The sequence below is a fragment of the Cyanistes caeruleus genome, chromosome 24 (assembly GCF_971803275.1).
Source record: "Cyanistes caeruleus chromosome 24, bCyaCae1.hap1.1, whole genome shotgun sequence".
In the NCBI taxonomy this organism is placed as follows: Eukaryota; Metazoa; Chordata; class Aves; order Passeriformes; family Paridae; genus Cyanistes; species Cyanistes caeruleus.
In genome coordinates, this window is record NC_141724.1 from 5978585 (window position 1) to 5992871 (window position 14287).

At 50.8% G+C, this 14287-nt stretch overlaps 1 protein-coding gene across 1 annotated transcript in view; it reads right to left on the reverse strand.

Annotated features, from left to right (window-relative positions):
- The window catches only part of PKP1 (plakophilin 1), a 48297-nt gene that overhangs the window by 12588 nt on the left and 21422 nt on the right, over nt 1-14287 (reverse strand). Inside the window, exons 4-9 of the mRNA XM_023941905.2 lie at nt 7796-7940; nt 5436-5643; nt 4589-4766; nt 2417-2531; nt 1198-1353; nt 924-1100 (exon numbers count right to left, since the gene is read on the reverse strand). Coding sequence (XP_023797673.1) covers nt 924-1100; nt 1198-1353; nt 2417-2531; nt 4589-4766; nt 5436-5643; nt 7796-7940 — 979 coding nt within the window. The remainder of the gene's footprint in view (nt 1-923; nt 1101-1197; nt 1354-2416; nt 2532-4588; nt 4767-5435; nt 5644-7795; nt 7941-14287) is intronic.

The following is a 14287-nucleotide window of genomic DNA, read 5'->3' on the forward strand; positions in this document are numbered from 1 at the left end:
TGTGCTGCTGCTTAGTTAAATTGCCAAAAGTCAAGGTTCCCAATTATTTAGCATGGAAATGGTTGTGACAAAAGGCCATCAGAGTTGGCAGGTTAATGCCATGCCAGCAGGGAAGGCTCTGAGTGAGTCACCCATGTCTCTGGGTGGGACACTCCCCACACGTGACACACCTCTCCTCCCTATGGAATCATTATCTCTTTATCTCCCCATCCATCTTATTTAAACTGGGAGTGATGGAGTTGGGCACAAACAGACAAGTCAGGGGCTGTCCCAGGGGAGGCAGCCTGCAAGGACGTGCCCGGGGCAGTGACGTGGGCCCACAGAGCCGCGGTTGTGACGTGTCCCCCACGGTGCCACAGCATCAGCCAGCCCCTGGCACCTCCACGCTGCGTGCCCACGGGTCAGGACATATGTCACAGCTATTTTACAGGCAACTCTGAGGTGTGGACAGGCCACAATCCACAGCACAAGCCACCCTGTCATTAGAGCCACCTCCCCTTGGAGCACAGCACGGGTGGTGGCTCAGCCCTTCCTTCCCCTGCCTCTCTTCACATCTGGCCATGGGTGCACATCTGGGCTCACCCTCACTGCTGCCCTGGGGGAGGGTGCCAGCACCAGCAGCTGCTGGCAATGTGACCAACAGACTTGGGGAAACGCTGTATGGGTCTGGGATAGATCCTTGGCATGCAGATTGTAGCCCCCCATGAGACCCTGAGTTTGGAGTTAATGAACACCCCACTGGATCAAACACTATGGAGAGACTGGCTGTGCTGCCCTGAGGTTTAAGGAGGACATTTCCCTTTTTCATGGCTGAGAAGTGATCGTGATCAGTGACCTCCAGGTCGTCCCAGCCTTCCTGACTCTGATTCCATGGAGCTGCTGACACATTTTGGTGCACACATGAAGGGGAGGGAAGCTCTTACCAGCCCTCGGCTCGCAGTGAGGTTCTGCAGAGCTCCAGCACAAGCTTCCAGGGTGGCATCCTTCTTGCTCTGATCCATCAGGGACAGGTAGGTGCGGATGGCATCTGAGTGGTACAGCCAGCTGGGGCCTTTGGGTTTGAAATCCTCCTCGGGAAGAGGGACCCCATACTCATCATTCTGCAAAGAAAACAGGGAGCTGACATCCTGCTCTTCCCTTGCAGCCCCTGCCTGTGGCTGAACACCACATTCCCAACCCCTCTGTGGCACATCCTACCTCCATTTTCCCACTCCTGCTGTTGAAACAGCCCGTGAGAGTTTTGTCCATGTAAACACTCCGGGCCATGTGGTTGAGCTGGGTGTATTTGTTGGGAACCTCAGCATCCAGGCGGTAGGAGAGATTGTGCAGGATGCAGATGCAGTTCTCCACAGACTGAAAAACGCAAACATCACGTTAGGCAGAAAACCATGGGGCAGAACCAGAGAGGACATGGACTGGGCCATAATAATAATAATATTAATCAGCTTTATATAATAATAGAATCAGCTTTTTAGCACCACAGATGCTCCTTAGCCTGGTTCAGGGAGTGAGGGATGGGAGGGAAGGAGCTGGAACAGATGTGAAGAAAGGATCTCAGTGAGCTGCTGACCCAGAGAACTTTGGGACGCCTCACTTGCCACAGACAAGTTGGCAAACAGGAAAAGACAATGTGAGAGTGGCTGGATCACACTATGAAATTCCAAACCTTGAAATCCCCCTCTTGCCCCAGGTGATTTCCAATGACTCTCTCTGAGTCACGGCTACAGATCAGGTAACACTTTTTATCAAGAAAAGGCTTTAAGCCTCTTTTCCCTGGATGCCTGAGTGCCCAATGGGAAGAACAAGGGAGAATTTTGGCTGGATACCCATAACCAACACTAGAACTTCTGGTTCCATTTCCAAAGAGCTGTGTTTTGTGTGTGCCCCTGGAAAGGGGCTCCCTGCAAAGGAGGGTTTGCTCAATCTGGAAAGAATTCAAAATTACTTTGGTAACTTTGAGGGTTACACCCAAAAGGTGTCTGCAAACACTTTTTTGTCCAAGGCAAGTGCTGTTCACACACAGCCATCAGTCACAGTCAGGGGACTGGCAGAAAGATGCTGAACTGGGGATTATACACTTGAGTCCTGCTGGATGAGGAGATGTGGGGGGTAAAGAGCAACAGATGGAGGTGAAGATGCTGGAAGGTTCCAGGGAAGGGGAAGGGAAGGATCCTGGTGACTCAGGAACCAAAGTATTTTACTGTTCCTCTGTAAAATTGTAAATTGTAAAGCCCAGCTCTACTTCAGGCCCAGAGAGCCGAGGACACACAGCCCTCCAACAGATCCCACTGGGGCTTGGCAGAACAAGGCAGCCAGAGAGTCCAGCCACCTCTGGTGTTTGTTGGAAAGGATGCTGAGGCATTCCCAAGGCTGCAGGTGTTAACTGTGGGGCTGGAAGCAGGGAAGCAGCTGGTACCTTGTCATCAGGGCGGTTGGAGGCCACACAGTTCTGGGCATAGGTCATGACAGAGTCGATCAGGCCGGGGTAATTCCTCATGGTCTGGCGCCCCATGTCTGCAGAGCTCAGGTTCCTGAGGAAGCCGTGGACAGCAGGGGAAGGAGAGAGGATGTGTTAACTCTGTTCTGCACATGGATGCCACTGAACTCAGGGATTTTTTGGCAGCTTCAGCTGAACATCTGCTCCTGTTCTGGAGGCCTTTGGTGGGACTGCACCAGTGCACAGCTCTCTTGAGGCTCTCTTTAGGACTGATTTCACCTGGAACATGTCCTGCAAGGAGCTCTGTAGAGAAGACACCCTCCTAGGGACAATCACCAGCAGGAGGTTGCCTCAGAGGCTTTGCATGTGCTACTACACAGACACTGCCTCCTGAGAGGAGTTTCCAGAGGGAAGACTGGCTAAAGTATGACATCTGGAGTTGTTGTGATCATCAGGAAGGTGCACAGGGTTGTAAGCACAGACCTACCTAAGGTCAGCAGCAAGGTCTGTGTGGGAAACAGGGTGGAGATGCTGGAGAACAGCAGTGGCTCTGGCCAGAGGGAATGACACACCTGTGAGGTCAAAATGGGTTCCTGGACACTGGTGGCTGTCAGGACAGGGGAGTTTTTCCACTAACAAGATATGGGTTTTGTTGTTTTGTTCTGGTTTTTTATTGGTTTTTTTTTTCCTTCCTTATTTTATTGCCTTATAGCTTGCAAATGAAAAACAAAGAGAGGTTGGCAGTGGTTGTGAGATATTCACTGCAGGCACTCCAGAACTGGATCTGATGTTCACTGTGATTTGCAGCCTCCTCATTACCATGGATTCATCTGCAATCCAGAAATGCTTGAGCAGCAATGGCTTGGGCCCAGGGCAAAGCCAGGGCTGTTCTCATCCCTGTGTTCTGATGTGGCAGGGCAGTGACTCAGAGCAGTCCTGGCTCAGCCCTTGGAAGCAGGGGCTGTGAATCCAACCCCCAGCTTCCCTCACTCTCCCTGCTCCTCAGTCCTGCTCCCCCAGGCCTCTGCAGCTCCCTGGCTGACCTGCAGCTGCCAGTCTTCTTTGGGCTGTTGGGCACTGCTGCCACAGGCTGGGATCTATCTCAGGAGGAAGAGCCTACCTTCAGCTAAACTCCAGGGGCTCTTTACAAGCTGTTGCCATTTTCTTTCCCCCGTTTTAATGGGATATTTTATGGTGTTTGTAGGCTGGGATGGCCTTAGAGCAGAGCAGCTCATACCTATCGTACCCCGCACATCCCGAGCTGCAGCTGCTCGGGGGAGCTGCCTTCCAGGACAGGGAAGGAGGGAGCAGCACTCCCTATCTCCCAGACACGGTTCCCAGCCACAGAAGCCGATGGTATCAGGTCTCCAAAGGCCCTGCCATGATCAGCCTCTTGTTTCATAAGCAGCTCCAGCTCCTGCGAGCTGCATGTCTGGGAAGGGCGCGGCTGGCACTGCCTCCCTCGGGGAGAGCTTCCCTTGATGAAAGCACCTCATTATACAGGGCAGGTTTTTTGCCCCACTTGTTCCCATTGAGACAAGGAGCTCACATCCAAGTGGAGGAGGAAGGTAGGAGAAACAGCAAGTCAGGGCGAAGATCCTCTACAAAAGGGCTCTGGCTTCCCGTGAACAAAATAAATGACTCTGGGCTCAGTCTGCACCTCCTGTTTCGTCTCCTCATGAAATGAGCCTGGAAAAGTCCAGGGCAATGGGACTGCTCTCTACTAAAACACTTATCAAAAGAAGTGGGAAAATGCTTGGTTTTCCCACATAGAGAATTCTGTAATTTTGTCACCTAAACCCCAAACCAGTTTGTTTTCTCTGGAAGCCTCAAAACTGGCAAAATCTGTCCAGTTTCCTGGTCTGAGCTAAACACTGATGGGTTTCACTGATGGGTGCACAAAACAACTTCCATATTTTTTGAGAAGGGACTTAGCAATAACAAAATTATTAAAAATAGAAAGCTACTAGAAAAGTATTTTACATGTAATTTTTTTCTGCATCTTCTCCTAGTCAGGAGCACTTTCTCAAGGAGAATTTTTCATTAACACAATTGTAATGAGCATGAATTCAGCTCATTGTAAGAGGATTTAGATGGCTTCAGCTTTTGCCCACAGACACAGTTGCAGTCAGTCCCTGCCTGGTGACTCACCTCAAACACCCTGTGGCATTGAAGAACACTTCTGGGTCAATAATTTCTCGTGTCCTGTTGCAGCTGCCATCAGACCAGCCCGAGAAAGGGATGATAACACAGTCTGTCAGCACGGGCAGAGCCTCCTGTATCAGCTCTTCTTTTAGTTCATCAGTGGAGGAGAGGTTCCAGAGCAGTCCTAGGAAGGAGGTGGGACACAAACTCAAGCACAGGGTTGTGTGCATTATGTACTTTGTTTAGGTCAGGGTGATTCCAGCACCAAAATCCTTCCTCCCTTCACTCCTCTGAGCTGAGGGTGCAGAGGCTGCCCAAAACCCCAGTCCCTGTCCAACCCTATGGGAGACAGGTAGGATGGGTCCACGTGGAGGTGGGCATCTAAGCATCCTCCCTCCTTCCAGAATTGCTGTTTATTGCCATTCGCTTGCAGGGGACAGCATCTCTCCAGGGATCTTGGAAAGGCTTGCACATAAAACCTGGGATACAGCTGAGGGTGACCTGCACCAAAAAACACCCATCAATTCCTCAGGCAAAGGTGAGGCACCAGTGAGGAACCCAGCCAGCCCTGCTGGGGTTGGCAGCTCCCTTGGCCATCCCTGGGAATAGCAGGGGCCAGGTGGGAATGGCAGGGTGACCATAACTGGGAGGGGGACCTGGGGCAGGTACTTCCCCAACAGGCACTAAGGAAGTGAGGAACCCTTAGAGAACATGGAAGGGCCAGGATCTCCTGTGCCTTCTGGTTTAGGTCACCCTCTGGTGCAGGAGGAGCAGGAAATCCCCTCTCTGTGCTAGGGGAGCACCAAGGCTATGGAGCCCAGGGCCCTGGCAGGGCTGAGCAGACTCTGGGTACCTGTGAGCTGTTTCTGAATTTCAGTGTTCCCTGTCCTGCGGAGGAGGCTCACACACTCCCTGATCCCGTTCTGTCGCCGGGTTTCCATCTTGTTGGTGGGGTTCTTGAACACCAGGTTCCGGAGGGCTCCGGCTGCTGCCCGCTGCACGTTCTGGTTCTGGCTGCGGAGCAGCTCCACCAGCTTGGCAATGCCCCCCAGCCGATAGACCTGGCCAGGAGAGACATGGCACAGACACAGGACATGAGCATGGAGCCCTGGCACAGACACTGCCATGAGCATGGAGCCCTGGCACAGACACTGCCATGAGCATGGAGCCCTGGCACAGACACTGCCATGAGCATGGAGCCCTGGCACAGACACAGGACATGAGCATGGAGCCCTGGCACAGACACTGCCATGAGCATGGAGCCCTGGCACAGACACTGCCATGAGCATGGAGCCCTGGCACAGACACAGGACATGAGCATGGAGCCCTGGCACAGACACTGCCATGAGCATGGAGCCCTGGCACAGACACAGGACATGAGCAGGGAGCCCTGGCACAGACACAGGACATGAGCTTGGAGCCTTGGCACAGACTCCCCCATGAGCACTGCACCAGGACAGACACGGGCCATCAGCACAGAGCACAGGACACTGCTGGGACAGGGACAACCAGAAGTGCCCCTGCAGTGCCAGGGGTCAGACAGTCCATGCTGGGGGAGCTGGAGAAGCAGAGCTGCCAGGGAACCAGGGCCAGGGATGACAAGTCTAGTTCAGGCCATAGGTCATGGGCACAAAGCTCCTGGCCTGAGGAGCTCCTCCTTTGGTTGGAGCCAAAAGCTTAAACTGCAGGAGTGGTTGTCTGTGAGTAATGGCCATGGACAGAATCCTTTGCTGATGGAAATGTGCTCCTGCAAACTCCCACCCACCTCCACAGTTTGCAGCGAGTGGAAATGCTGCCTTGCCTGTGTGCCAGAGATCATCTAATGACATGCTGTAGTCATTTATCTGCACCCTGAGATCACAGGCTGGGCTCAGGCAGGTCATGGCCAGTGTCACCACTCTCGAGGTCAGCCAGAGGCAGTGGAGGGCGCCCAGACCTGCAGGACACCACACACAGCACAGGGAGCTCTGAAGGTGAATCCCTGCAGCTGACCTCTCCAAATGCTGGGTGCTGGTGCTGTGGGATGTGCTCTGCACTGGCCATGATCCTGCCTGGAGCCCATCCTGGCACAAACACCCCCTCGGCTGAGGTTTGCTGACAACGAGCGAGCGCCTCTCGGGAGGGAAGGAAAACAAGCGTGTGCTGGGATGAGTCACAGACCTGCTCTGGCACATCTTTCTGGGAAGGATGGGACGGCCCAGTGCTCACAGAGGGTTTGCAACGGTAACAAAGGGTGTGGCTACCCCACAATCGGCCACCTGAATGTGGGCTGGGCACCTGCACTCACCCAGGCACAGCCAGTGCACAGGGACACAGCCACACCAGGCCAGCACCTCCAGCTCCTCTGTTGTGCCAGGACAGGGCTGGCATCTAACCCAGGGTGGGGATAAACTTTGGTGACATCCCTGCTGCAGCAGATCCATCCTTCAGTCTGCCTCCTTTGCTCCACAATGGCAAAGGAATTGAGGAGTAAGAGCATCAAAAAAATAACCTGTGCTATAAGAAGGGCTTCTTTGTGGTCAAGTATCACAGAATCACTGAGGGGTTTGGGTGGAAAAGGACTTTAAAACTCATCTTGTCCCACCCCCTGCCATGGCCAGGGACATCTTCCACTATTCAAGGGTGCTCCAAGTGCCACTTCCAGGATGGGGCAGCCACTACTATGAATGTGCAAAATTACCTTTGTACATGAGCACTAATTAATCCATTGGCTCAGGTGGCTGGAGCAGTCTGGAAAAGGGCTGGGAAAAAGGCTGGCAAAGGGCTGCAGGGTCACTGACCAATGCCCAGAAAAGGTCACAGTGAGACTTAAAGCAGCTTTGTCTGGCTCTGACCCTGCAGCTCTGAGATAGTGAAAGGCTGATGTGGAACTGGGTGCAGTTGCCCCCAGGAGAGCACACTGGATGGCAGCTTCCACACTGTCAAACCCTGTCACCCTGTGCCACAGCAGCTCGTGATGACAACAGGAACAGTATCCTCCTCTACCCAGAAACTATTCCAGGAGGCATTAAATCCTGACCAGCTGCTGTTGTGAGAAAGTGGGCATTAACAGCTGAAAAATCTACTTAATTAATACCTGAGCCTGACTAATAAAACACCCTCATGAAAACCAAAGGAACCTATGGATCCTTGGCACCAAGGAAAAGCAGTCCCTTCCCTCTCTTGTAGCGTGAGCCCTGGTGTGGCAGCAGAGCACTGCAGGAGTGTGCTCACCTCTTGCTTGGCAGACTCATCCTGGAAGCAGGTGTGCTGCAGGTAGTAAGCCCCCATGGCCTGGTACTTGTCATCAGAGGAGCACAGGAGCTGGATGGCCTTCTGGATGGTCATGGTGCCAGTGTCTATCTCGTCACCACAGATCCTGTTTCAAAGACAAACAGAGCCCTGTGAGTGCTCAGCCAAGACTGCTGTGTCAGCACTGAGAGTTATTGGGAAGGAATCAATGATAAAATCACATTGCCACACCGAGTACACAGTGCACCTCTAGTGGATTTCTCTGTCTCAAAAAAAGAGAAGGTAAAAGATGGAAAAGACACAGTGAAGAGCACTAAGGGTAATAAATTCCAGATCCAGTCTATCCACAAGCAAAGGAGACAGGAAATGAAAGCTGGATTGAGGTGGTAGATGTCTGATCATGTCCAAATTTAATGAACAGAGACCCAGCTCACTGTTCCCCAAATAAAGGAATGAGTGGACAGGAGTGAAACCATCTGCCAGATCATGAGGACAAGGTAACACAGCAGGTGGTTTTCCCACAGTGTGGATCCTTTGATGTGAGAGGTGGTAGAAGCAGAAATGTGAGAGCAGCTGATGGTCTGGGGAAGCTCAGGCAGATTCCTCAAGAAAAGGCCTGTCTGGAGTGATGGGATGGACAAATAGGCAGTTTATGAAATGCTAATGAGAGCTCTGAGACATCCTGCTCCCAGGGGATGTTCACACTTGCTGTCTCTAAGCTCTTATAAAAGCTGATCACTGTCATCATCCCTGTTAGAGGTAAATAATGTGCCTGCAACTCCAGAGGAAGGATATGAATTCCTCTGGCTTGGGGCAGGACTGGAACCTCAGGAGAAATACAAACATCTGAAGGTTCTTCCACTTGTTTAGAAATCTGAAGGTCCTGCTCTTTTTTGCTTGTTCTTATTCAGTACCATGTTTTAACCACATCAAAAGAGAAAATGGTCCAAACTTTCAGACTGATACAGGAGGTCTGAACTGCAAAGTTTGTCTGTGCTTCCAGTTATAGGAATTAATGTAATTGAAAGTTCCTGTCTCCTCTCAGCATCCTTGCAGCTGAGTCCTGCAGAGGCTGCATGGGGATCTCAGCTCGTGGCAGTGGTGGCTGCATTAATTTGCAAGGTCCAGGACTGAGGAGAGTCAAACCCAAATTCCTGTTTGGTTTTACTGTCAGCAGTGATGGGATACAAATGGGAAAGGCTTCATTAGCAGTGGATGGAATCCAAAAGTGTGAGGGCTTTCCCAGGCCAGTGAAGTCATGGCTGTGCCTGGCTGATGATGTTCCCTGGGACTGATGGGGAGCTTTACCTGGAGATCAGGAGATCAGTCCCTGATTGAACCACATTTATTTAAACACATTTTTGCTACATAATTCCAGGGAGTGACTCTGTAAAGGGACTGCTCACCTTCAGACAATGCCACAGTCCAATAGAACAGTGATTTTTACTAAGTTCTTTAAATAAACCCATGACATTTGAAGAGTTAAATTTCACCACAAGACAGCAGCACTTCCAGACATGGGATGGACAGAGTTGCTTTGACTGTGCCAAAGAAATGTAAAGAATAAAGGTGTGGAAAGGACACTTGGTCACTACCAGCAGCACTTAGAGTCAGATAAAACATTTATCCTTATGAATCCAAGGGTTCCCCTCCACACAGCACAGAGCAGGGAATAATATGCACAATTTCACACAAAAGGCATCATGAAGGACTCTGGTCTCCACTGCCCTCACTGCACAAAGTTACAGCCAGCCAGCATCACTCATTCAAGCATCTGTGGAGTCAGTGGAAAGAAATCAGTACTTCCAACATCTTGCCTTTGTGTCTTGGACATTTTTCCTAGGAAAGGAAGTCCTGCCCTCTGAAGACACCTCTGCCTCTCTTGGTATGCAGGAATGAGAGGCAACAGTCTGGGGATGGACTTTAAACATTCCATATCTAAGGCTGGGTGAACCTCATTCAACTTCTATTTCTACACTGCAATAAAACATCACTTCCTCATAAGACTTTTCATCAGTTTGAACTTCTATCAAAACCTGGCACTGAGGAACTTCCATTAAACTCGCACCATGGAGACACAAAACTGGAAAGACAAAGGAAACTAAAAATTATGGAGCCTCAGAAATCCTTGGGCTGGATCCAGGATGTGATTTGCTCTCAGGATTTTTTCATGCTCCTGAGACAATTGAGCTGAGGACTGATGGATCCTGTGCCAGGGAGGAGCTTCTTTGGTTATTGGAACCTGGGCTAGAGGTGTGTGAAGAGAGGTAGATTGGTAAAAATACCAGGTCAGTGGCCATGTAACCATAGTAATATATCTCTCTTTGTAATTATTGAATAATATCTTTTTCTTATTGAATCATGTGCTTTTTCTGAGACAGAAGGATGTCCAGCTGCTTAAGGAAGGCAATTCTCTTCACATCCACTACACAGAAGTACAAACCCTCTCCAGCTGGGAAAAGCTGGGGATGCAGATGCAGTTCTGTGGGAGAAGATGGGGGAGGTTCCCTTTTCCCTGCTGTCTCCTCAGCAGAAGTTCACAGCAGGTCAGGCCCAGTCACACTGCCCAGGAAGCAGCAGGGATTTCTCCTACCCGAGAATAAAACCACCCTGGCAAAGTCCAGCAAAGGGGAGATTGTTCCTCAGCCAGTCAGGGATATTCCCAACCAGATCCACACTGTGGGAACAACAACCTGCTCCAAGACAAACCCTTGAACTGAGCCATCTCCAGCCTGGGCAATGTGACTGGTGGGAAGAGCTCCAAAGGTTGTTCTTCCACAAGAAAGAAGCAGACTAGGAAGAGACCTCAGCTGGAAAAGATTCAATGGAGACAAAGATCAGATCCTGGAAAGAAAGGGAAACAAATACTGAAGAGGATCAGTATCAAAAAAGGCAAATTGCCTCAGATTTCCTGAGCAGATTGTTTTGTGTTAATTCCCATCTAAGTTTCTGTCCTGCTTGTTAGTGTTACAAGTCTCAAGAGAGAAGGAAGCCAGAAAACTCTTAACAAATTCCATTGTTCATTAATAAAATCAGAGTAGAGACTCTCCAAACAGTGTTCAGCACATCCCAGCATTCTATCCCAAATAAAAACAAACCAAAGTGAAGGTGTCGTTCATTATGCTCACTTCTGCTTTCACTGTGGGGCTTAGCCCTGAAGAATTAATGTTTTGATATTGATCACCTTTAATTACCCCAAAAGACAAGAGATGGATCAGAAAACACCCTTGGTACATTCCCTGTTTCACTAACTCCTGTCTTGTCTCTGCAGGGAAGCTGAGGGAATAGCTGCAGGGGACACACTGTCCCTGGGCTTCAGCCACAGCACAGGGGCTGCTAGAGCTCACACAGGGCCACGTCAGGGTCACCAGAGCCAAATGTGACACTCAGAAATCCCAAAGGGTTGCCCCAGACTTTACTGCCACCTCCACAACTGCCAGCTGAGGCATCCAAGACGTGTAACTGAGCAACTCCAAGATGCTGGGGATCCCCAGGTACCTGGAGAGACACTCGCTGCCACATCATCTCTAATGAGGTGTTCCAGTCTCCTTCTCCACTCCCAGAGAACTCCAAAGGGGAGAACTCCACATCTCCCAACGGGGCCAAAGGTAAGTGTGGGTTTGCAGGTGGCCATTAAAGGCTCCTGATCCAGATCAGTAAACCCTCACCCTGAGAGTCTCTGCAGACACCCAGCTCCCCATTCCATTCTCCCAAAGGAGAACACCCCCAATCCTTCTCCAGGGGTGGGATGAGTCTGGGCTCTCAGCCATGTCTCCAGCTCACACATCTGGGGTTCCCTGAGATCAGCCAGAGGTTGGATTTGTTAGGGGTAACTCAGGGAGCTGTCTCTGAATTCAGCCCCATTGGCCACCGGGCACCTCAGCTCACAGAGGCGTCTCCTGACGTGGTGTGACCAGCTCAGGCCACTGCAGGGCCACAGACACCACTAACACCACCTTGCCCAGCCCTGTCTGTCCCATGTGGCCCATGAAGCTCTAAGCAGAACTAATACAATGTCAGTCCTTGGTGGACACAGTTTCTTGTACCCCAGGCTCCAGCTGGAGGGGCACAAAGACTCTGAATTTCCCAGGAGAATTAAACATCCAATTGTTTGTTACTACTTCTCATCGTTGCTCCCTGAGCAATGACCCAGCAGGATGGAGAAACTTTTATCCTGAGTGGGCAAAAATAATATCAATAACACCAACAGCATTGCAACACGTGATTTAGCCAAAAGCTGTTTGCTCAGGGTGCTACCTCATCACCTGAGCATGCTGCAAGTGCCACCCAGCAGGGGAAATGGCTAAAAGTGGGCACATACCACACTAAAAGTGGTCTCCACCAGCTGCTGAAGCCACTGGTGCTACAGCCTCCAGGGTGAAATGCTGCAGCTCAGGGGGATGTTACAGAGATCAACAAGGAGAAGTGTTCTGTTGACAACAGGGAGTCTTGGACACCAAGAAAATTCCTCCAGTTCTACCAGGCTCCAGAAATTTTGGCAAAATATGAGTGCTGCTCATTGAGAGTGGTCTCTGGGCAGGAGCTGCTGGAACAACCCTGAACATCTGAGCCCAGGCCAGAGGTGCTGAGCTTGGAAATGTTGATCCAGAGATGACATAATGATTACCAAGACTCAAGTCTCTGAGTGGTTAGGGACAAGTATGTCTGGAATCCCAGAATCCCTGATGTTGGAAAAGACCTCTGAGACCATCAGGTCCACCCCTGGCTGATGGTCTTGTCATCCAGCCCAGAGTACTCAGTGCCACATCCTTGGGCACCTCCAGGGATGGGGACTCCACCACCTCCCTGGGCAGCCTCTTCCAATGTTTAACAACCCTTTTTGTGAGGAAATTCTTCATGGCAGAAATGGAATGGACATGAGAAGGTCCCTCTCTGCCCACTGAGGCAGAATCACAACAACAGGGCTGGGGGAGGAGAATAAACTTGGAGCATGAGTTTTCAATTGTGCTCAATCTCCTGATCTGACAAACAGTGCAGAACTCAGATTTCATCACCAGAACCAACAGCATGGGGTGAGTAAAACCCTGTGTCATGATTTAGTTTATCAGGGAATCACAGAATGGCTTTTCCTGAAAAACAGTTCAGTGTTACACTGCTCATCAGGCAGCTGGAAGAAAGGGGCTTTGGTCAGAATTGCTGCTGGAAGAGGGAGGGCTCTGAGGGATATCAGTTATCAGAGGCAGTTCTGCCCTGTCTCACACAGCAAAAGTCAGTTCAATAAGTGGCAGCAATCATAGGATTAAGAAGAGTTGCAGAAATTAAATAACTTTGTCACCAAATGCAGAGGGACTGCTCAGCACAGACAGTTTGGCAGCTCTTGCACACTCAGAGTTTTGATACCTGTACACCCCTCTTAGCACCTGAGAACACTCAGTGACCCATTTTTCCTCTCACACCATCCAGGGAGATGAGCTCCACAGCAGAGGATGCCTGAGCAGCACCACTCCTGAGTATTGACACCACCCATGGGCATGATGGAGTTTTGTATCACAGACAGACCCAGTGGATCACAGGTCCCACTGCAATCCCTCTCACAGCAATGGGAATCACCCCATGGATCACCTCAAATCATCCCATGGATCACCCCAGAAAGCATGGAAAGCATCCAGCCCTCCCCTGGGACTTGCAGGCTGTTTGCAAACCTGCAGACAAGACATCCAACACATCTTGAAACAGGAGATCTGCAGGACAAAACCTGAACACAGAATTCACCATGTCACAAAGGCACAAACTCCACCTGGAGAATGGCTTGAATGGAAGGACAGAGCCCCAAACTGGGAACTGGCAGCAGCTGTGACCCAGCTGAGCCCTGTCCCTGCATTTGGAGGTTAATTATGGGATACCTACAAGCAAAGCTCTCCTTACTCAACATCGGGGGAGCCAAGGGAAGATTGAAATCTCCAGATGGAGAATCCTCCTGACACAACAGCCCTACACAGCAAGGAGAGCCCAGACATGCCCCTGACCCACCTCAGAAGCCCCTCCCCAACAAAAGCACACTGAGGGCAAGGCCAACAGTGCTCTGCAAGACACTTCTGAGGGCTACGAGTCATCCAAAGGAGTAATTTTTCCAAAGAGGACAAGTTCTTTGTATATCTCCAAAGCTTTAAGGACAGCTGCTCTCAATCTCCTCCCCTTTGAGCACAACCCCTGCACCAGTCCAGCTCTGCAAAGCTTGGGGCAGAGCAGGGGCTGTGCCACAGCCACATCAGATTCACCCAGGGGACACAGCCCCAGCTGAGCCCACAACTTGAAGCCAACTTGGAGCCAACTTTCCACAGCAGAACCAGTTCTGCCAGATGAGCTATGCCCCAAGCCAGGCGTGTGTAAATGGAGCCACTCCCTAACTAAGGGCAGCCAAAACTGGAGAGGATCCCTCTCACAACAGTAGGTCTCCTCTTAGAAAATGCCATCATTCTCCAAGTGACTTCTCCAAAGTCATAACCAAGCCCC